Here is a 20,580-nt window from a genome sequence, read left to right on the forward strand (position 1 = left end):
CCCGCGTCTCCATAGCGATCCTCCCGGCGCGCACCTCCGGGCCGGCTCCCCCCGGGGCTGAACAATGCGCGGCGGGGCCGGGGGCGGGGCCCAGCTGGGCCGGGGGCGGGGAGAGCGCGGGCCAAGGGGGCGCCGGCCGAGCGCACCGCCCAGGCAGCAGCCGGCCGCCGGGGTCTGAGTGGCGCGGTGCGGTCCCGCCGGCTCCGGGAGCGCCGCCCCCGCCCTGCCCCGGGCCCGCCCCGCTTCCCACGCCGCCCGGCTGAGCCCGCGCGGGAGCCACCTGGAGCCGCCGGCAGCCGCCGCCACGGCAGGTTGATGCGCGGCGCCCTCCCGGGACGCGCACAGGAGCCATCTTGAAACCAACTTCGCAAACTTTCGCAAAGTGCTCTCGAAGTGGAAGCTGCGGGGGAGCCCGGGCGCGCGGCCGCCGGTGTCTCCGCCGGGGCCCCCGGGGAGGCAGGGCGCGGGCCGCCCCGAGGGCCCGGCGCGGGGTGCGCAGGAGCCCTCCCCCGGCCGCGCCGGGTGGATGCGGAGCCGCGCCGGGTGCATGGATTGTGCTCGGGCGCCCGGCTCGGGCTCGGGCTCGGGCTCCGGGCCATGGCGCCGCCGCCGCCTCCCGTGCTGCCGGCGCTGCTGCTCTTGGCCGCAGCCGCCGCCCTACCCGCGCTGGGGCTGCGAGCGGCCGCCTGGGAGCTGCGCGTGCCCGGCGCCGCCCGCGCCTTCGCCCTGGGGCCGGGCTGGACCTACGCGCTGGACGCCGCGCGCACGCCGCGGGCGCTGCGGGAGCTGCTGGACGTGAGCCGAGACGGGCGGCTGGCGGGGCGCTGGAGCGGGCCCGGCGCGGGGCCCCGGGGCTGCGTGCGCCTGGGGGGCCGCCCGCTGCCGCTGCTGGTCCGCCTGGCGGCTCGCGGCGCCCCGACGGCCCTGAGCCTCCGCCTGAGGGTGCGCGCGCACGGCCCGGGTTGCGGCGCCCGACTTCGGCGCCGACCGGCCACCGGCGCAGAGCTGCGGGCGCGGGCTGTGCTCACGGTGCCGGGGCCTGGCGCGGTGCTCTGCTTCCCGGCCCCCGGCGGCGGCGACAGTGGCGGGGCCACGCTGCACTCGGCGCTCGCGGTCCTGACCACCTTCCCCGCCTGTAGGTGCCCGCCTCACCCCGGCCCCCGCTGCCCACGCCGATCCGTCTGCCTGTCGCCCGGGGGCTCGGCCAGCCTGCGCCTGCTGTGCGCTCTGCGGCGCGGGGCCGGCGCCATCCAGGTGGAGCTGGCGCTGGAGGCGGCCGCGGGGACTCCCTCCCCGGCGCTGTCGCTGTCTCTGTCGCCGCCGACCCAGCCCCAGGCCGGGGCGGTGGCGGCGCGGCGGGCTCGGCGGGGTGCTGGCGGCAGCACAACCCCTCAGTTCCCGCTGCCTAGCTACCAAGTATCCGTGCCCGAGAACGAGCCGGCCGGCACCACGGTCATCGAGTTGCGCGCGCACGACCCGGACGAGGGCGAGGCCGGGCGCCTGAGCTACCAGATGGAGGCCCTGTTCGATGAACGCTCCAACGGCTACTTCCTCATCGACACCGCCACGGGTGCGGTGAGCACGGCCCGGGCACTGGACCGCGAGACCAAGGACACGCATGTGCTCAAGGTGAGCGCCGTGGACCACGGCTCACCGCGGCGCTCGGCCGCCACCTACCTAACTGTCACAGTCAGCGACACCAACGACCACAGTCCGGTCTTCGAGCAGTCCGAGTACCGTGAGCGCGTGCGTGAGAACCTCGAGGTGGGCTACGAGGTGCTGACCATCCGTGCCACCGACGGCGACGCGCCCTCCAACGCCAACATGCGCTACCGCCTTCTGGAGGGCGCGGGTGGCGTCTTTGAGATCGATGCGCGCTCGGGCGTGGTGCGCACCCGAGCTGCGGTGGACCGGGAGGAGGCTGCCGCCTACCAGCTGCTGGTGGAGGCCAATGACCAGGGCCGCAACCCAGGCCCGCTCAGCGCCACCGCCACCGTGCACATCATGGTGGAGGATGAGAATGACAACTACCCCCAGTTCAGCGAGAAGCGCTATGTCGTGCAGGTGCCAGAGGATGTGGCCGTCAACACACCTGTGCTGCGTGTGCAGGCCACTGATCGGGACCAGGGGCAGAACGCGGCCATCCACTACAGCATCGTGAGCGGCAACCTGAAGGGGCAGTTCTACCTGCATTCCTTGAGCGGCAGCCTGGACGTCATCAACCCGCTGGACTTCGAGGCCATCCGGGAGTATACGCTGCGCATCAAGGCGCAGGATGGGGGCCGGCCTCCGCTCATCAATTCCTCAGGGCTGGTCCTGGTACAGGTGCTGGACGTGAACGACAACGCCCCCATCTTCGTGAGCAGCCCCTTCCAGGCAGCCGTGCTAGAGAATGTGCCCCTTGGCCACTCGGTGCTGCACATCCAGGCGGTGGACGCGGACGCAGGGGAGAACTCCCGCCTGCGCTATCGGCTGGTAGACACGGCCTCCACCTCCGTCGGGGGTGGCGGGCCTGCGTCCCAGGACCCTGCATCTCCCCTGGACTTCCCTTTCCAGATCCACAACAGCTCGGGCTGGATCACCGTGTGCGCGGAGCTGGACCGTGAGGTGGTGGAGTACTACAGCTTTGGGGTGGAGGCGGTGGACCATGGCTCGCCGCCCATGAGCTCCTCGGCCAGCGTGTCCATCACGGTACTGGACGTGAATGACAACGACCCGGTATTCACGCAGCCGGTGTACGAGCTGCGTCTGAACGAGGACGCCGCCGTGGGGAGCAGCGTACTGACCCTAAGGGCACGTGACCGGGATGCCAACAGTGTCATCACCTACCAGCTCACCGGCGGCAACACCCGCAACCGCTTTGCCCTCAGCAGCCAGAGCGGCGGCGGCCTCATCACCCTGGCGCTGCCGCTGGACTACAAGCAGGAGCGGCAGTACGTGCTGGCCGTGACCGCGTCCGATGGCACCCGCTCGCACACCGCTCAGGTCTTCATCAACGTCACTGACGCCAACACCCACCGGCCGGTCTTCCAGAGCTCGCACTACACTGTGAGTGTCCGTGAGGACCGGCCGGTGGGCACCTCCGTTGCCAGCATCAGCGCCACCGACGAGGACACTGGCGAGAACGCTCGCATCACCTACGTGCTGGAAGACCCCGTCCCGCAGTTCCGCATCGACCCGGACACGGGCACCATCTACACCATGACTGAGCTGGACTACGAGGACCAGGCCGCCTACACCCTGGCCATCACTGCCCGGGACAACGGCATCCCTCAGAAGTCCGACACCACCTCCCTGGAGATCCTCATCCTCGATGCTAATGACAACGCGCCCCGCTTCCTGCGGGATTTCTACCAGGGCTCCGTCTTCGAGGACGCGCCGCCGTCCACCAGCGTCCTCCAGGTCTCCGCCTCCGACCGGGACTCGGGCCCCAACGGCCGTCTGCTGTACACCTTCCAGGGCGGGGACGACGGGGACGGGGACTTCTACATAGAGCCCACATCCGGCGTGGTCCGCACCCAGCGCCGCCTGGACCGGGAGAATGTGGCGGTGTACCTTCTCCGGGCCCTGGCTGTGGACCGGGGGAGCCCTGCGCCCCTCAGTGCCTCAGTGGACATCCAGGTGAGCGTTTTGGACATTAATGACAACCCCCCGGTCTTTGAGAGGGACGAGCTGGAGCTGTTTGTGGAGGAGAACAGCCCCGTGGGGTCTGTGGTGGCCAGGATTCGTGCCAGTGACCCCGATGAGGGCCCCAACGCCCAGATCATGTATCAGATCGTGGAGGGCAACGTGCCCGAGGTCTTCCAGCTGGACCTGCTGAGCGGCGACCTGCGTGCTCTGGCCGAGCTGGACTTCGAGGTCCGGCGGGAGTACATGCTGGTGGTGCAGGCCACCTCGGCCCCGCTGGTGAGCCGGGCCACCGTGCGCATCCGCCTCCTGGACCAAAACGACAACCCACCCGTGCTGCCCGACTTCCAGATCCTCTTCAACAACTACGTCACCAATAAGTCCAACAGCTTCCCCACGGGCGTGATCGGCCGCATCCCGGCGCATGACCCCGACCTCTCCGACAGCCTCAACTACACCTTCCTGCAGGGCAATGAGCTCCAGCTGCTGCTGCTGGACCCAGCAACCGGCGAGCTGCAGCTCAGCCGGGACCTGGACAACAACCGGCCGCTGGAGGCGCTCATGGAGGTGTCTGTTTCTGGTGAGTGGCCGCCCGGAGAGCCGCAGGGACCCGCCGGGGGCCTGCCCGACGAGCCGGGGCGCATCTGGGCAGGGCCCAGGCAGCTCTTCGGGGATCTGTGGGCTCCGGTTGGAGGGTTGGTGCCACGAGCTGGGGGCGTGCTCCCCACTTAGGCCAAGGGAGTGGGAGGGGTACGGCACTGCTTCCCTCAGCACTTTTGCTGGGAGCAGGCTCGGGCTGCCTCAAGTTCAAGACCGGGGCTTTTTTTTTTTTGGCGCTTTCCTCCACGGGCTGTGTCTCCCGAATGTGCTATGAAAAGTTGGTCTACAGGGCTATCTGAGTTGTCTGGTTTGCTTGGTACCGTTCTGTGGTCAGCCCTCCGCCTGTCTGGAAAGATCAAAGGTCACTGCCCGCCCGGTGTGCTGCATGGAAATTGCTGGATGGTTCCCTGAGTCGCCCTGTAATGGGACGGCAGTTGCTTCGCGTAGTGTCTCTTTTCTGTCTCCTGCAGATAATAACAATCCCGCTTCTGTGTGCTCGTCTGTCTGGGAGCGCTTTGAAAAGCATAGCCTCGTTTGATCTTCGCTTCTGCTCCTGGACACGGGCTTGTAATTTGGGTCTTACTGAGAGGCCTGCCCAGTTTGGCGGTGGAGCCGGTGTGGGAATCCAGTGGTCCCGCTCTGGGCCTGGAGGTGCGCAGACGAGCAAGGTGGTCTCCGCTCCGTCAGCCTAATGCCCAGCAGCAAAGAGTTCGTGCCCCATGCCGCCAACCCCCAAGTGCCAAGCGGGGCCCCCAAGGCCGGGGGGAGAGGACAGATAGAGGGCGTGGGAATTGGGAGACACAGCGTCTCCTTAAGGGGGCCCGCCTGTGGGCAGGGTGCTGGTGCAGACAGGTGCCCTTAATGATGAGAACCAACTATCACCAAGAAAGGCTTGGACCGTGGGTTGTTTGAGTCAGTTCCGGCTGACTTATTTGAACAATAAATGATTTCAACACAGTGTCACCGTGGGAGCCCTGCGAGAATTAAAAAGGAAATTCTCTGATCTGTTTTGTTTTCACCGTTGGCTGTCAGTCGTTACACGCCAAGGGTTGGGTGGCAAACAGGTTCCCGTTCCAGTTGTTTGCTGGTGAGATCCGGAGCTCAGGGTCCAGTTCTGCGGTGGTGCGACCCTTTGCCAAGGCTTTCGGCGGCGCAGTCTCTCCGCAGGTGCATATTGTAGGTTCTGTGGGGTCATGTACCTGCGCAGGGGATACGGAAGAGGCCCTTAGGGGGACGTTGTTAGCAGGGTTATGCGTATCCCGAGCAATGACCTGATACCAAAAATTGTTTCCTTCCCAGATCCCCACTTGGGTTTGCCCGGTTTTTGGTCCTTCTTCTGCTCTGCGTGCTGGGTACGACACAGTGGAAAACAGCCGGTGCGGAAACGACTTGGCAACACCCTGGGGTTTTGACTGCACAGGGGACACAGGGGGCTTTAGTGGGAACAGTGCGTGTGGAAGCAAGGATGTTGTGTGCGTCTGAGGCGTCAGGAATGTGGGCCCCCCTGTGGCAGCCGGATAACAAGGCTTAGGATGGATTTCATCCCCCCAGAGGGGAGTTACTGCGAGCTGGCTTGCCTACCTGGAGGGCCGCCGGTTGGGACCACAGTCGAAGGTGGGCCGGGGATCCATGCCACGTGGGGGACTGTCTCAGTGGTCTCGGTGACCCAGGGCCGACATAATGCTTCTGCCCCTTGGGCACTGGGCCTTCTGGGGGGGTCCCCCCAGGAATAGGTGGTTCCCTTCCGCTGGGTTCTGATCCAACAGCGGGTGGCTTTATAAACCCTTGCACTTAACACGGACACGCACCCTTCCGGTAACTGGGAGATGAGCGGTGTTAGGATCCTTGCCTGCGAGAAAATTCTGGAGGAATGCGTTGCCGGGCTGACCATTCCAGTGCCAAATCCTCGCTCCGTGCTGAGTCTGTGCTGAGGTTTGAGGGGGGGACACCCCTTGACTGCTGCTGAGTGCTCGGGCAAAGCCAATGGCTGGAAACTCCTAAAATCTGTGATTCCAGACAGCAGAGCGTGGGTTAGAAACAAAACAGAGCCCGAGGTCAGTCTTTGAATGAACCAGGGTGGGTTCTTAGGTTTTGTAAAGGAACAATGGAGAAAGCTGTTGTGGGGGACTCACACCCTGTTTTCATTGAAGTGTTATTGGCTTTTTGGGATTTACAGCCGTGCCCTAAAGCCTCTGATGCCTTATTACCGCCCTCGAGGTGCTGGACGGAGCGGTTCTGTGGGCGCCAGGCCAGTAGGTCCCCATTAGAGGAGGCTGCTGGGAAGGTGCACAAGGGGGAGGGCCTGAAATGGCCAGGCAGGGGGGAGGGGTGTGCAGGGGGAGGACCTGCTGGGGGGAGGACTGTGCAGAGGGGAGGGCCCCGCAGGGGGGGAGAGGGTGCGGGGGGGAGGGCTGTGCAGGGGGAGGGGCCGGTAGGGGGGGGGTTGTGCAGGGGGGCGGGGCAGGAGGGAATGGCTCCAGGAGAGAGCAGCCTGGGGGTATCCGGGGACCAGGAGGGCCTTTCCTTGTGCCAGACTAGGGGTGTCGTTTAGCGGGAACGTTTTGACTGTGAGTAGATGATACTGATGGTTTCACACAGAGGCCCGAGGTCAGAACACCGTTTGCAAATGTTTTTGAATTAAAAAATAGGCACATTCGAATAACGGCCAGTATTTGGAGGACAGCCAGCCCCACAAAATGCTCATTCTCTATGTGACGGTTTTTGAATGAGGTTTAAAATTCTGTGATTGGGACCTTTTTATGGCTGTTGTATGAAAGCCGTGTTTGCATTTTTCAAAGCAGTGCGGCCGCCAGCCCTGTGGGACCTTCAAGCACCACAGGCTTCCCTCTAATCTTTCTGGATGTCAGGCCTTCGTCCCATCAGCATTTTCAATCCAGCTGGGACGGGCGTGTGCCCGTGGGACTGGGGCCGGACGCCGTGTGCGGCAGAGCGTGGCACTTGGTGGGAAAGGGCCCTACGTCTGTGGGTGTTGCCGGCTCGTGGATGCGGGAATGTTGGCGTGTGTGGGGTAAGAATGACCCGTGTTGCTGGGACACACCAGAAGATGGGGCACCGCAGTGAAGTGAGATTGGGCAGCCTCGGGGCGCCCTGGGGGCGCCGTCGGCTGAGCACCAGACCCTTGATCTCGGCTCAGGTCTTGCTCTCAGGGTCTTGAGACCGAGCTCCGCGTCGGGCTCTGTGCTGGGTGTGGAGCCTGCCTCAGAGATGGGCTGTGGTTTGCCTTGGTGGGGAGTACGTGGCCTAGGGCCACCTCGGCCTGGTGAAGCTTTAGAGCGCGTCTGCCTCCTTAAATACGGCGTGTCGAGGGGACTTTTCCGTGGGTGGACGCGGAGCCGGAGTGGAGGGTGGGCCGCTGTCCTGGCAGCGCCTGGATGCCTGGTGTCAGGGCTCTTCCCGGATCTCACGGGGAGCCGAAGCCGTTGTGGCTGTGGAGCTGGATTCTCCGGTGACACCCAGTGCCCCGGGAGTTCCGTGCTTCTCACAGTGGGTGGGCATCACAGCGCCTTCCAAAGTTCTGGGGACAGTCACTTGCTAGCTTACGTTCAGAAACACCGGCTCCGAGCCAAGAACGTGTTTACCCTTTCACTGAGCACCTATTGTGTGCCAGGTGCGGCCCTGCTCTCCTGGATGCTGGCAGCGGACGGAGGATTGGAAGAACGCAGAGGAACACAGAACTGAGATCATGAAGCGGGAGATGCGGGGTGGGGGAGGTGGCATGGGGACCCGTAGTCTTGCACGCGAAGCACCTTCCTGGCAGGGGAGCGTGTGTGGCGGGAACCCCCCCCCCCCACGCGGAGGGCCAACTCCGGAGGGTTTGGGGCCAATCCGGGAGATTTGGGGAAGAACAGGGTGTGTCTGAGCTGCACGTGGGGAGGTGGCGGTGAGCTGGGAGGCTGGAGGGAAGCGTGGGGGTGGCCGTGGAGCGTGGGGGGACAAGGCAGGGCCTGCGTGGTTAGATGGTGATATGTGGGGCGGGGATGGGCTTAAGCGGCACATGTGCTCTGCGCCGGGGCCTCCCCAGGCACTACCTGTCTGCACAGGGTGTGATCCTGCCAGGAGCACGCCAGGGCCCCCGAGGCTTGACGGCAGCTGCTTGCAAGGGCAGCGCTGGGGTTTGAACCCGTGGCTCCCAAGCCATGGTCTCTCAGGCTGTACTTGCAGAAAAAACGGACTCCAGGAGCACGAGGATGAGGTCAGGGAGGAAGGCTCCCTGAGCCGGGTGTCCTTGCAAGGGGGTCTGGCCTTGGAGGCAAGACCAGGAGACCCAGTGTGGCTGGGGAACTTTGACCTTTGTCACTGTGACGGCTGGACACGCAGGTCTGGGCAGAGGCCAGCTGGAGTCCTGGCCGGAGGTGGTCAGCATGGCCTCAGCAGTGACAGAGAGGGCGGTTGTGACTGGGGGTGGTCAGTGACCAGTCTGCAGGGGTGTGAGGGCATTAGGGCAGGGGATGTGTGTCACGGGAACCGGAGCGCGGTGCAGCCTCGAGGAGCCGTGGCCAGAGTGGCCTGTGGGCAGGGATGGATCAGCCTCGCAGCTGGGGCAGGAGCAACCACACACACGGGAAAACTAGGGGGTCTTGGGGCTCTGGGGGCTGAGGGTCCAACCGTGGGTCACCCGTGGGGCAGAAATGTGGCTTGAATTAACCAAAGGGAGGTCCTTGGTGACGTCACGAGAGCCAGAGTAGCGGGGGGCTGGGCAGGCCCTCTGAGGAGCAGGGGACAGGCTTGCAGGGGTGAGGGAGCCAGGCTGAGGGCAGGGGGGTGGCTGTGGGGACGTGGAGCCCTCAGTGACCCGGGCTGGGTTGAGGGGCGGGAGGACTAGACCAGTTGGCATGCGCCACCACCACGCTGGCCACCCGGTCCCTCTGCCTGTGTGGACGTTCACCCAGTGTGATTCCGGGGGCACCGGCAGTGAGGGGGGCACCGCGATGGGAGAGCAGTATCTGTCGGGGCCACGTCGAGTATAGACAGGGCTGCCCGGGAGGGTCGGTTCTACTCCTCTTTGACTCATAGGACCTGTGATGGGGGAGTAGGGGGGCCAGGGGAGGGTGGGCAGGGGGGCCAGGGCCACGGGGCTCCTCGACTGCTGAGGGCCAGGGCAGCCCATCTCAGCACTGGCTACCTGGCGGCAGGAAGTCTCCTGGTGGTCCCACCTACCAGCTAGAGCGACAGGGAGACTGTTTACATGTGGGGAGAACAACAGGCAGTGAGCCCCTTGGGAGGAGGGTGGGGGGTACACAGACCCTGTGTGATGTCGACCGGCGTTGGCAGTTTGCCGGTGACACCCAAGCTCTGTCCAGGGCCAGGTGCCCCCTTTGGACAGCCCTCTCGGGGCCGGGTGGACGCGCACACCTGCTCCCAGTGACACCCGAGAGCAGAAACCTGTGTGGGACCCGGGGCGGTGGGATGGGGGTTGTCTGGGCCTGGCAGCCGCCGAGGCCCTGAGAGGTGTGTCCTGTGGCTCCGGGCTACGAGCCTCCTCCCTGCCAGCACTCGGATGCAAACAGAAGTAGATTTTATCGTGTGGGGCAGAGCACGTGGAAAATCTTCCCGAATTGGCATGACTCTTCTCCGCTCACAGCCTCGGGGGTCATAGTTTTCTGGTGTTTCTTCTTGTCCTGTAACCTGAACACGCAGGTTTGTATGAAAGCCGGAGGGTTCCTGGATCCCGAGGGGCGGAGTGAATGTCCCCCCACTTTCTGTGGGTTTGCTTTGGGAGGGTCACAGGGGCGACCTGAGGACGTGTGGCAGGGTTGGGGTCCCGGGTTGTCAGGGTCGGGGACCTGGCCTTGAGTTTGTGGGGGATGACAGGGGCCCCCCTGATTTTCCCCTGTGAGTAGGTGGTCCGCAGTGGCTGTGGGTCATTAACGGGCTGAGCCCCAGGGGTCTGGGAGAGGGTCCCCCTGCAGAGACTGTGGCGGCTCGTCTGCCCCCCACTCTGGGCACTGGGGGGAGGCTGACGCAGAAGACAGGATGCAAAGTGATCCCACCCACCACTCTGGGTCCTTCTGTGCCTTGTTGGGGGCTTGGCTCCGGGGGAACGTTCTACAACTATGGCTGATTCTCACGACTTTGCTTCAGGTAAGGACTTGCGGGTGCCTTGGAAATCAGTTCCCTTTTTTGGGTGTGAACATTCCAGAGCTGGGGAAAGCCCATTACCAGCCCTTCATCGTTCTGTCACTCCAGTGGGCGCCTCCTGACGTCCTGGAGATGGGCCACAATTCTTTCTTAAACACGCACACATGTGCACCTGTGCTCACACACACACGGACACACACATTCGCACGGACACCAGTACATGCACACACAAGCATGCTCACGTGTGTGCACACATGGACACATGCGCGTGGACACAGACACACACAGGCACAAACATGCACACGTGTGCACGGACACAGGTACACAAACACGCACACACATGCACACAGAGACACACACATGCAAATACATGTACGCATATACACATGGGCAGGGGATTCCATGTGAACAAATACACAGACACACAAATCCACACACGCACACACGCACGCACATAAATCCACACAGTTTGACTGACTGCTTTGGAGGCAGACTGTGTCGCATAAGCTTTCCTTCCAGCCACCCCAGCCCGACACACCGTGTTGACCTCTGCAGCCGCGGTGGGGTCCTGTCAGCCGGTCTGGTGATCCCTCAGGGCTGGTGACATGGTGCCAGGCTTGTGGGTGTCCCGTGGACCGTGGGCCTCCCGTGAAAGGGGTTGTGCCAGCTTTAAGCTTCCAGGGTCAGCCACTGGGTATCGAGGCATCAAGCACGTGGAGTGGGGCTGGTCCCCCACAGTGGCTGTTGGGACAGACTCCGTGGCTACTTTTGCACAGCTGTGTCCACGGCGCGCTATCGGCGAAGGTGAGCAGTGAGCGAGCCTCAGGCTGGTGTGCTTTCTGCACTGATCTCGTGGGATGGGATAGTCCCTCCACCTTCTAGATGGGAAGCGGATGGGGAAGGACACACAGCCTGCTTTGTCGTGTGGAAGTGTTAGAGGGGACACGAGCCGGCTGAGCCCCAGTCCCTGCCCACCCCCCCCGTGTAGGATCTTCAGGCCCGGCTACTGGTAGTTGATGATATGGGTTTGCCGTCTTGGGGTGTTGGAACTATTTCCGAGCCCCAAGGTGGCCCAGCGGAGGGGGCTTCCTGGCCCTGAGGGGCTCTGCTGGCTTTCCCAGGTCCCACCCTCCCTCTTCTCCTCCCTGGGGCATTCCCCGCCTGTGCCTGGAGCAGGTGGTGGAGGGCTCTGTGCCTCAGTTTCCCCTGGCACAGGCTAGCAGCCGCCATCTGCAGGGTGTGGCGAGGGTGCACTGGAGATGCCCGTGCTACCCGGACGCAGCCGAGTGGCTGGCCACCGCCCGCTCCCTTTTCTGTGGCCTGACTTTTCCTTCTGGCTGTTGGTTGCGCAGCTGCGAGGGTGGCCTCCTGTACTGCCTGGTGGAGGCCTTTCTTCCTCTGTGTCCGTCTGTCCTTCCTGCCTCTCCCCCCGCTTCCAGCATGCCGGGACAGTGGAGGAGGTCTGTGTGCTCGGGAGGGGTTTCAGGTGACTCAGGAGAGGGACTTGGTGCCGTGACCCCGCCACCTACCCCGGCCTGGGAGGCAGAGGTCAGGGGTCTGGCAGGATGTTGGGACTAATGGAGCCTTGGTCTAGGACATCAAGTGCCTTTGAAACCTTGAGGGGACAGCGTGGTCCAACAGCAGGTGGCCTTGGGATGGCCTCCTGCACCCAGAAGGCAAGAGCTATGTGAGTGCCACTGAGTCTCTGGGCCGTTGCGGACCAGGCTATGTGACCCTGAGATGCTGAGTCCCAGCCCCGGCCCAACCTTGGAACTCCCCTCACCTGTTGTCTCCTTTCTGCTGAGAGCATGTGAGCTTTTGGCCCCTCCAAGGCACGGCGCTACCTCCACACCTCTGGTCTTCCCATCTGCCTGCCTTCGTCTCTCCCCTGGGGCTTTGAGGTCAGGGGTCAGTTTCCAATCTCTGCACACCTGGGAGGAGACTGGCGTCAGAGCCAGGATGATACCCCAAGAGGTGGTCGTCTGAGAGCCTGTCGCCCCACTTTCTGGGTTTGCGTGCCCCCTCCCCAGGCTCTGCCTTGTCCCCTGGCTGCAAACCTGAGAGTGCCCATTTCACAGGCAAAGATACTGAGGCTGTAGAGCTCCTGGCTGTAGGTCCCAGTCTGGAACCACGGGTGGCCCCACTGTCGGCCAGAGGCTAAGCCCTGCCACAAGGAGCTGTTGTGACAGCAGCCCTGGGGACCCAGAACAGCAGGGCTGTGGGTCATGTGTGTGTCACGCCTGATTCCACAGGAGTGCTACGGTGAGCAGGGGTGCAGCTGCTGCACAGTGAGGGAAAGGGGGTCCTGGCAGCTGTCCCTGAGTCTTTATGGGCCTCCTATGGGCAGAGCTGTGTCCCGGGAAACTGTGGAGTGCAGGACCCGCGTGCATCAGGTGCGGGGAGGGTCCTGAACCAGTGCTGTGGTCAGGGTCAGAGGCAGCAGGGAGGTGGACAGCATTGTGGAGCTCACGTGGAACTGGCTGACGTGCCCTTGGGGGCCCTCCGGCTTCGAGAGCAGATTCTCCTGGCCAGGGACCAACCAACTTTCCTTCCTTCCCTTCTTTTCTTCCTTTCCTCCCTCCCTCCCTTCCTTCTCCCCTCTCTTCCTCCCTCCTTCTTTCTCTCCTCCCTTCCTCCCTCCCTTCTCTCCTTCCCTCCCTTTCTTCTCTCCCTCCTTCCCTCTTTCCCTCTCTCCATCAGTCAAGATTTTTCCTTCTTTTTCAGTAGTCTGTTTTCACTTCCAGTTCTGGGTTTGTGTTTTGTTTTTTGGGGTTTTTTTTTTTTGGATTTAAAAACTGTCTCATCAAAGTGACACTTGGTTAGGGTAAGCTTGGAGCGGCTTGTTCAGACAAAGTCATGTGCTGTGTTAGCATTCGGAGATAAGAAGCTCTCGCGGGGCAACAAACTTTCATCAGGGAGTTGACTGGTGAACGACTGTGGTCACAGAGTGAAATCGTTCCACCGCCGGGCAGCCCCGCTTTGGAGACGGCCACCTCAGCCATGGTCTCTGCAGCTGTCCCTCGCTGCGCTCTGACGCATCCTGGTGTGGGACAGAGCATGGGGTTTCCCTGGCAGTGAAGCCCGATGGCCCCCTGAGTGCTGATGGCCAACGCTGGTCGAGTCAACCCCCTCTGGGCCTCAGGGTCTCCCCTGGAATGAGGCAGTGGGACGTCATCGCCCAGGACCCCCGTCCTGACTCCAGCCCTGGAATCGTGCTGTGGGTGAGGGACCGGAAAAGCAGAAACCCAGCCCGAGGGGCTGGCTGTGTCTCGGGAAGCCTTTTCGTCGCTGTGAACGTCGCAGGTGCTGAGAAATGACCTCGTTTGAAAGCTATCATGAAGTGTTCGCGAATCACGTTTCTAGTAAGGGATTGATGTCTCGAATACAGAGAGAACTTCCGCAGCCCAACCATGGAGAAACAGATGACCTGATGGAAAAATGGCAGAAGCACTCAGTTGGACGTTTTTCCAGTTAAGACGTGCGCACGGCGACGGGCGCACGGCGACGGGCGCACGAGAGGGGCTTTGCGTCACTCATCCTCCGGGATGTGCAAACCAGAACTGCAGTGAGGTGCCACGTCCCACCTTTAGGAAGGCTGTTGTAGAAACAAAAACAGAGCAGAAAGTAAGGCAGGGCTACGACGGGGAGAAATTGGACCCTCGTGCTTTTTTGAGTGAAAATTGGTGCAGCCACTGTGGAGAACCGTGTGGCGGCTCCTCGAAGGATTAAACCTGGAATCCTGGTGGGGTCCAGGAATCCCACCTGTGCATATTGGCGCAGAAGTGAAAGCAGGACCTTGACCGGGTTCTGGCGTCTGTACGCTTGCGGTGGTGGGCTTACGATCGTCAGAAGGTGGAGGCTCCCGGGGTCCACGGGCAGACGGATGGATGAGTGGAAGCAGTGGGTTCTCGTTCGGCTTTGAAAGGGAGGGAGAGGGGACCCGTGCTACAGCGTGGAGGAAGAATGAGGCCCTCGTGCTCCATGAAATAAGCCAGACACGAGAGGACCCCTATTGGAGGCAACGATGAAGATCCTGGGGTAGCGGCGTTCGTGGACACTGGAAGCAGGGTGGTGGTCGCCAGGGTGGGGGAGGGGCGGGGGGCCGGGCCCCTACTGGGGACCGAGTTTCAGTTCTGCAAGGTGAGGAGTCCCGGAGACCCATGGGGGTGACGGTGGCACAGCCGTGTGGAAGTACTTAATGGCACTAAACTCCACACCAAAACATTGTAAAGCGTTAAATTTTGTGTGTATTTTACCACCCAAGAAAGCTGATAAAACCCAATGTTCTGACGACTCAGGGGCTGGACATGTGGGAGCAGGTGCCCCTGCCTGTGGTTTCAGGTGTTTTGTTTCCCCAGGAGCTGAGCAGCCCCATCCGGCCCATTTGGTCCTGTCCTGGGCCCTCATTCTCCACCGGAGTCCCAACCCTGTCCACAGCCAAAGGGGCAGGTGCTTTAGGACGATTTCTGTGTCTGAACATGTGTGACATCTCTCTGGTGCTTGACCGTGTGTTAGGAGCTGCAGGATGAGCCAAACCTTTAAAAGCCCTGGGAGAGAGGAAGGTCCTCAGGGTGCCGGGGGTTCCCTAGTGCCCCACAGCCCATCGGGGGGAGGCTGGGGGCTTGGGAGTTGGGCCCAACCCCACTGTCCGGGCGGAGGAGGGGTGCGAGGGTGCGGGCCCGACGGCCGTAGTCCTTGCACATGGGGACCTCTGCCCTCGCCACAGGCCGTGCCCCCTCCCCTGGGACGGGTCTTGGGTTCAGTACCACTTGTCCGAGCACAAGTCTGGGCATTTGTTGGCATTTTAACATGTTTAAGCAACTGGGCAACTGGGCTTGATCTTTCCCTGTTTCATCTTTTTATTTTAAGATTTTATTTAATAATTTGCTAGAGAGAGACAGTGAGAGAGGGAACACAAGCAGGGGGAGGGGCAGAAGGAGAGCAGCAGGCTTCCTGCTGGGCAGGGAGCCCGATGCAGGGCTCGATCCCAGGACCCCGGGGTCATGACCTGAGCCCAAGGCAGACGCTTAAACCCACTGAGCCCCCCAGGCGCCCCTCTCTGATTTTTATCAAGGGTGCGATTCGCCCCATTAAAGCGTATATTTCTGTAGGCATTTGGTGTGTTACAGTGATATGCTACCCCGCCTCGACCCCCTAAAGCCCTTCTGTCACCCCCAGAAGAGACCCTGGGCCCATCCTAGTCGCTCCCTGTGGCCCTGCCCCAGCTTCCAGGGAGAAGCGGCAGGTGCGCCCGGCCTCTGTGGATGGCTGAGGGGCAGACTCCGGGCCCCGTGCTGGCTCTCGTGTCTGGCTGCTTTCGTCGAGCGCCTTCCTGGGGGTTCGCCCGCCTGGTGGCCTGTGTCCCTGCCCCAGGCCTCTTCATATCGGCTCTCTCGGGCCACCACGGCCACCAGACTGCCATGGGCGGGTGACTTCTGTCACCAGATACACTAGAGCAACCTTGGAAGACTGGAATATTCCATGGGAATGGGGGGGGGTCAGTCCTTTGGGAGCACCCGACGCAGTGTCAACTCCAAGGGTGATGCCCTGAGGCATGAAGGGGACACTCACCAGGATCACAAGCGTGCGCTCCCTCTGACTGGGACTTACAGCTCCTGGGAGTTCCAGCATCTTCTGCGGCTCGGCCGTCTTCAGGAGTCGCCGGAGCTGCTCCCTGAGAGGGTGCCAGGTGTGGGGTCACCAGCGGAGGCACCTGGGTCAGTACAGGTGGCAGCCCTCGCCCGTGGGCCCGGGTCTTACCGGGTGCGGGGTCGCTGACTTCTGCGTGAGTAGAGCCATGAACCTTGCGGGTTGGGGAGACCCTGCAGATGGGGACGGTCGGGAGACTTCTCAGGGAGGTCAGGAGCCCACAGGGTCCTGTGTGGGTCCAAATAAAGGGTGGGGGCGAGGGGCTGAGTGTCAGTGAGCGGCCCCGGTTAGGGGCTTGGAAGCTGCAGCTTCTGGGGGCGGGAGGGGAGGCCTTCTCAGGAACGGACTGAGCTCGTGGTGCTGAGCAGAGCTACCCCCGGGCCTCGGGTGCTGGGCTGCAAGGTGGTGGGGTCCAGGGTCAGCCAAAGATCCGTCCTTCAGGTCAGAGGCAGGGGTGAGGGAAGTGTCTTGGGATTGCTTTTGGCGCTGCTGTGTGAGATCCCTGCTGGGCACATCCTCTCCATCTTGTGTCTGTCTGGGGCTTGTGCGCAGAGAGGATCCAAATTCTGGGTTTGTAGCCCTGCGCCACGTGAAACGTGTAGCACAGGCCCCTCTCTGAGCCCCCTGGAAGGTCCTGCTTCCCTTCAGATCCTCGTGGGCCACCTCCTGGGGTTCTCGCGGGCTCCCTGGGAAGCCAGAGGAGCCGTGAGTGGGTGGAGGGGAGGTTCAGCGAGGGGCCGGGCCCGGTTCCTCAAGGCGACGGGCTTCCTGTGTCAGCTCTTGGGGCTGTGACATGGCTCCACAGACCAGTAGCTCAAGACAACAGAAATGTATTCGCTTACGGCTCGGGAGGCGGGAAATCTGGAATCAAGGTGTCGGCCGGGCAGCCTTCAGAGCGAAGGGGCTGGGAGGCTTCTTCCTGCCTCTTCCAGCTCCTGGTGGCCCCGGGATCCTTGGCTTGCCCCGGCTCACCCCGGCTGTGCTTCTGTTGTCCCACGGGCTTCTCCCCGCGTGTCACCTGTGTGCCTTCTCTCGTGGTAAGGACACCAGTCCTACTGAGTTGAGGACCCACCGTATTCCTCTCGGACCCCATCTCAGTTTCCCTCTCTTTTTTTTAAGTAAGCTCCATGCCCAGCATGGAGCCCAGTGCGGGGCCTAAACTGAGATCAAGAGTCGGATGCTTAACGAACCGAGCCACCCAGGCGCCCCCTTAATTTATATCTTTATCACATCTGCAAAGGCCCTGTTTCCAAATCGGGTCACACTCTCAGGAACTGGGGTTAGGACTTCAACGTCTGTTTTTGGGGGACACAGTTCAGCCCCCTCCAGCACCTGCCTTCACGTTCAGGCACGTAGCTCTGGTGTCGTGTTCTGTGGGATGACAGAGCTCTCCTTTGCTGGTGGGACCCCTGAGTTGGCTGCCAGAGTGGTCTCCCGGACTGTGATAACATGGGACCCATCAGGATCCTGCCCCTTTGTCCTCTTCTCCCCTTGGCTCCTCCCGTGAGACCGAACAGCGCAGGAGTTAAGGCTCCCGATCCCCACGTCACTTGGGGGAGGAGGGCATGTGCTCCTGGGCATCACGTGGGAAGGAGCAGGCGCGGCGTGTGTGGACCCGTGAACAGGGGCCCAGAGGGGCGCGGGGCGGGTGGGAGTGGTCAGAGATGAAGGCACACCCCGCCTTCGTCCTCTGTGCCTCGGTGCCACATGACACAGCTGTGGGAGGCGCCTTTCCAATGCAGCTGTCCGTCCTGAGTGTGGAAAATTCTCTGATGTGGAATTCAATGTTCCGCAAACCTTCAAAGAGGAAAGAATGGAAAAATAGGAACGTTTATTGTTCTGAGCAGTTTCCTGTGCATCCGGCACGTGGCCGTGGGGGGGTCAGGGGTGTGCGCGTGTGTGTGCAGGGCAGGAAGCTGATCGATGAGTTCGAGCACCTTGGCCGGGAAGCCTCATGGGGCCGCAGATGTGCCTGAGAGAGCGGGCAGGGGCTGGGCCGGGGGCTGGGTCTGGGCTCGGCCCCCGGCCGGCGCCGCTGATCACCAGGTAGAAGGTGGCAGGTGCTGTCTGAGTCTTCGGGGAGAACCAGGCTGGGGCGGCCCCAGAGGCAGGAAGCCGAGGGCGTCAGGGTCGGCACGGCTATCCAAAGTCCCCGGCTGGGCCTGGGAAATCCATTGTGTTTGTGGTGGGGATTCTGTTTTCCCTCCTCCCGTTGGTGCTGCCCATTGGCCTGGCGTTTTTAGAACCGAAAGTGAAGTTGGAACAGTGTGAAAGCAGGCCCAGCTCCTCTCCCGCAGCCTGGGGACCTGAGGCGGGGGAGCCGACGGGGGGTTTCTCCCCGTCCGTGCAATGGCCTGTTGGGTGAGGGCTTGCCACGGCCGGGACGTTCTGGATTCTTCCAGAGCATTTCTGCTTCTGAGCTCTTGGAAGCAGATGACCCCAAGCCTCCGAGTCGTTCCCTAATAACTGCTTCTTAGAAGAACCAGAAAGTTGGTCCACGACACAGGTTTGGGTGGGAGTGCGGGGTTCAGGGGCATGTGGATTTGGGAAGTAGGGAGGGGCGTGTGGTGGGGGGTGCCTCAGCTTCGTGTCCCGGCCCTCAGGGTGCTGCTTGTGCTCGGGAAGGTCATTCTCACACCCTGCAGCCGTGCAAACCGGTGAGAGCCCAAGCGAGGGGACTCTGCTGCCCGGGAGCCGAAGGCGCAGCGAGGAGTGAGGGGGCTGGGAAGCCCCGGGGGTACTGACGCGGCCAGAAGGGGCTTTGCCGGTGTGTCCTGTCCTGTTTGGTTTGCCGAGCTCAGACTGGGGCCGCGGTCCTGCGGTGTCCTGTGGTCGTGTCCCGTGGGTGTGTCCCGTGGGTCGGTTCTGCGCACTCCTCAGTGACGGCGTCTGGGAACGCGGGGCCGCCCAGCCCACCGCCTGCGTTTCGGATTCCTGAGGGTGGGCTCAGGTGCGACAGGTCCCCACGCCCACGAAACGCACCTGCTCAGCCATCTCCAAGTGGACAAGCCGGGGGCATTTGGGACAGTCACACAACCTGCACCCCCGCTGTTAAGTTCCAGAACATTTTCCTCACCCCCCAGTTGGGTTTCCTCAAAATGCGGTTTTGGGGTTACTTTGTTGTTATTTGAAGAGACAGGGCCAACGAGACTTCTCCGTGCCGACAGATCGGCGGCCGCTCCCAGCAGCGTGGAGGGCGCCTGGCTGGCGGGAAGGGGGGGGGTCTGTCCACCCTCGTCTCGGGGTCGTGGAGTGGTGCGTGCCGGGATGGGGGAAGGGAGCCTGGAGGGGCCGCTGTGGCCAAGGGCCGGGTAGCTCTGCCCATCTGCACAGGGTCGGAGCCCGGAGCTTCTGCCTCAAGAGCTGGAAACACAGCCTTAGGGCCTTTGCCACCATCCATCGCAGGCGGCCTGTCTGCCGGCCCTGGAGTGACTGGCTGGCCCAGTTTGCTGGCGCCCCGAGGGGCTTCAGGCTGTTGGGACCACAGTGCTCAGATGGGGAAGGGTCTGGGCAAAGCAGGCTGCATGGCTTTCCTTGCCGTTACCTCGCTGGACGGTCCCTTTCACGTGGTGCTCTGGACACCGTCGGAGCCTCGGGCCTTCAGTCCAGGGTCCCCCCGGCGCTGACCGGGCCCCTTCCCGAACCGCCAGTCTGTCCATGGCCCCACATGTGACTCCTCCCCCCCATCTTCTTCAGCCCCGGCCCCTCCACCTGGACGGGACAGATAACGTTCACACCTTCTTCCGAAATAGAGTTCTGCCCCCCCACCCCCCAATATCTCACTTCCCACAGCCTCAGCCGTGGCTGTGACAGAACCAGCATGGAGACTTGGCCCAGAGGTGGTGGTGGTCCCGGTGGGTTCCTGCACTGAGACCCCCCCTCCCGGGTCACCCAGGACCCTTCTCTCAGGGCACTTGTTCATGGGATGGAAGCCCAATGGCGGGGGCATGGAACTCAGGGTGCTGGGCCCGGTGGCCCCTGCGGCCTCCTGGTCATCTGGTGGACACCCCCGCTGTGCGCTCCACTGTCCCCATCACCCCGCGTCAAGGCCTCACCCTGCCCTGGCAGTCTGTCCAAAGCCAGGTGTCCTTCCCATGACCCTCTGGCAGCCGTCTGTGTCCTAGAGCTTGGCGCGGACGCCCGCTGCCTTGCTCGGGAGCCCGAGCACAGGTGGGCGAGGCCAGGAGGGGTGAGCGTGCGTGCAGAAGGAGGGTTTAGTGCTGTACCCGGGAGAATCGGGCTCTCCGAGGCATTCCCTGTGCTCTCCTGCTTCTCAGAGACTGGCTTTACGACCCAGACGGCCCGGGCAGTGTCCGCGGCGGGAGCAGAACCGCCCGAGGGAGATAGGATTCGGGAGGGAATTGGGTCCGAAGGAGCAGAAGGGGGGCTGCGCCCGCCTCTCTCCCCTCGGTCATGGCCTCTGTGTCCGGGGCACGGGTGCTGTCACCCTCTTAGAGCTGTCCATGCCCCCCAGGGCTTGGACTGGGTCAGCTGAACTCTCCCCAATCCGAGTTAGGAATGAATCCACTCTAGCTCGGTGCCCCCGGGGCTTGGCGGGGGCAGGGCTCCCACAGGACCTCACAGGAAAGTGATGGCATCGGCGGA

At 62.8% G+C, this 20,580-nt stretch overlaps 1 protein-coding gene across 1 annotated transcript in view; it reads left to right on the forward strand.

Moving 5' to 3' along the window:
* Nucleotides 1–503: 503 nt before the first annotated feature.
* The window catches only part of CELSR1 (cadherin EGF LAG seven-pass G-type receptor 1), a 131,853-nt gene continuing 111,776 nt past the window's right edge, over nt 504–20,580 (forward strand). Inside the window, exon 1 of the mRNA XM_032882764.1 lies at nt 504–4,207. Within this exon, the coding sequence (XP_032738655.1) occupies nt 598–4,207 (3,610 nt within the window). The 5' untranslated portion in view covers nt 504–597. The remainder of the gene's footprint in view (nt 4,208–20,580) is intronic.

This window comes from Lontra canadensis, unplaced genomic scaffold (genome assembly GCF_010015895.1).
Source record: "Lontra canadensis isolate GAN:19392208 unplaced genomic scaffold, GSC_riverotter_1.0 scaffold84, whole genome shotgun sequence".
Classification (NCBI taxonomy): Eukaryota; Metazoa; Chordata; class Mammalia; order Carnivora; family Mustelidae; genus Lontra; species Lontra canadensis.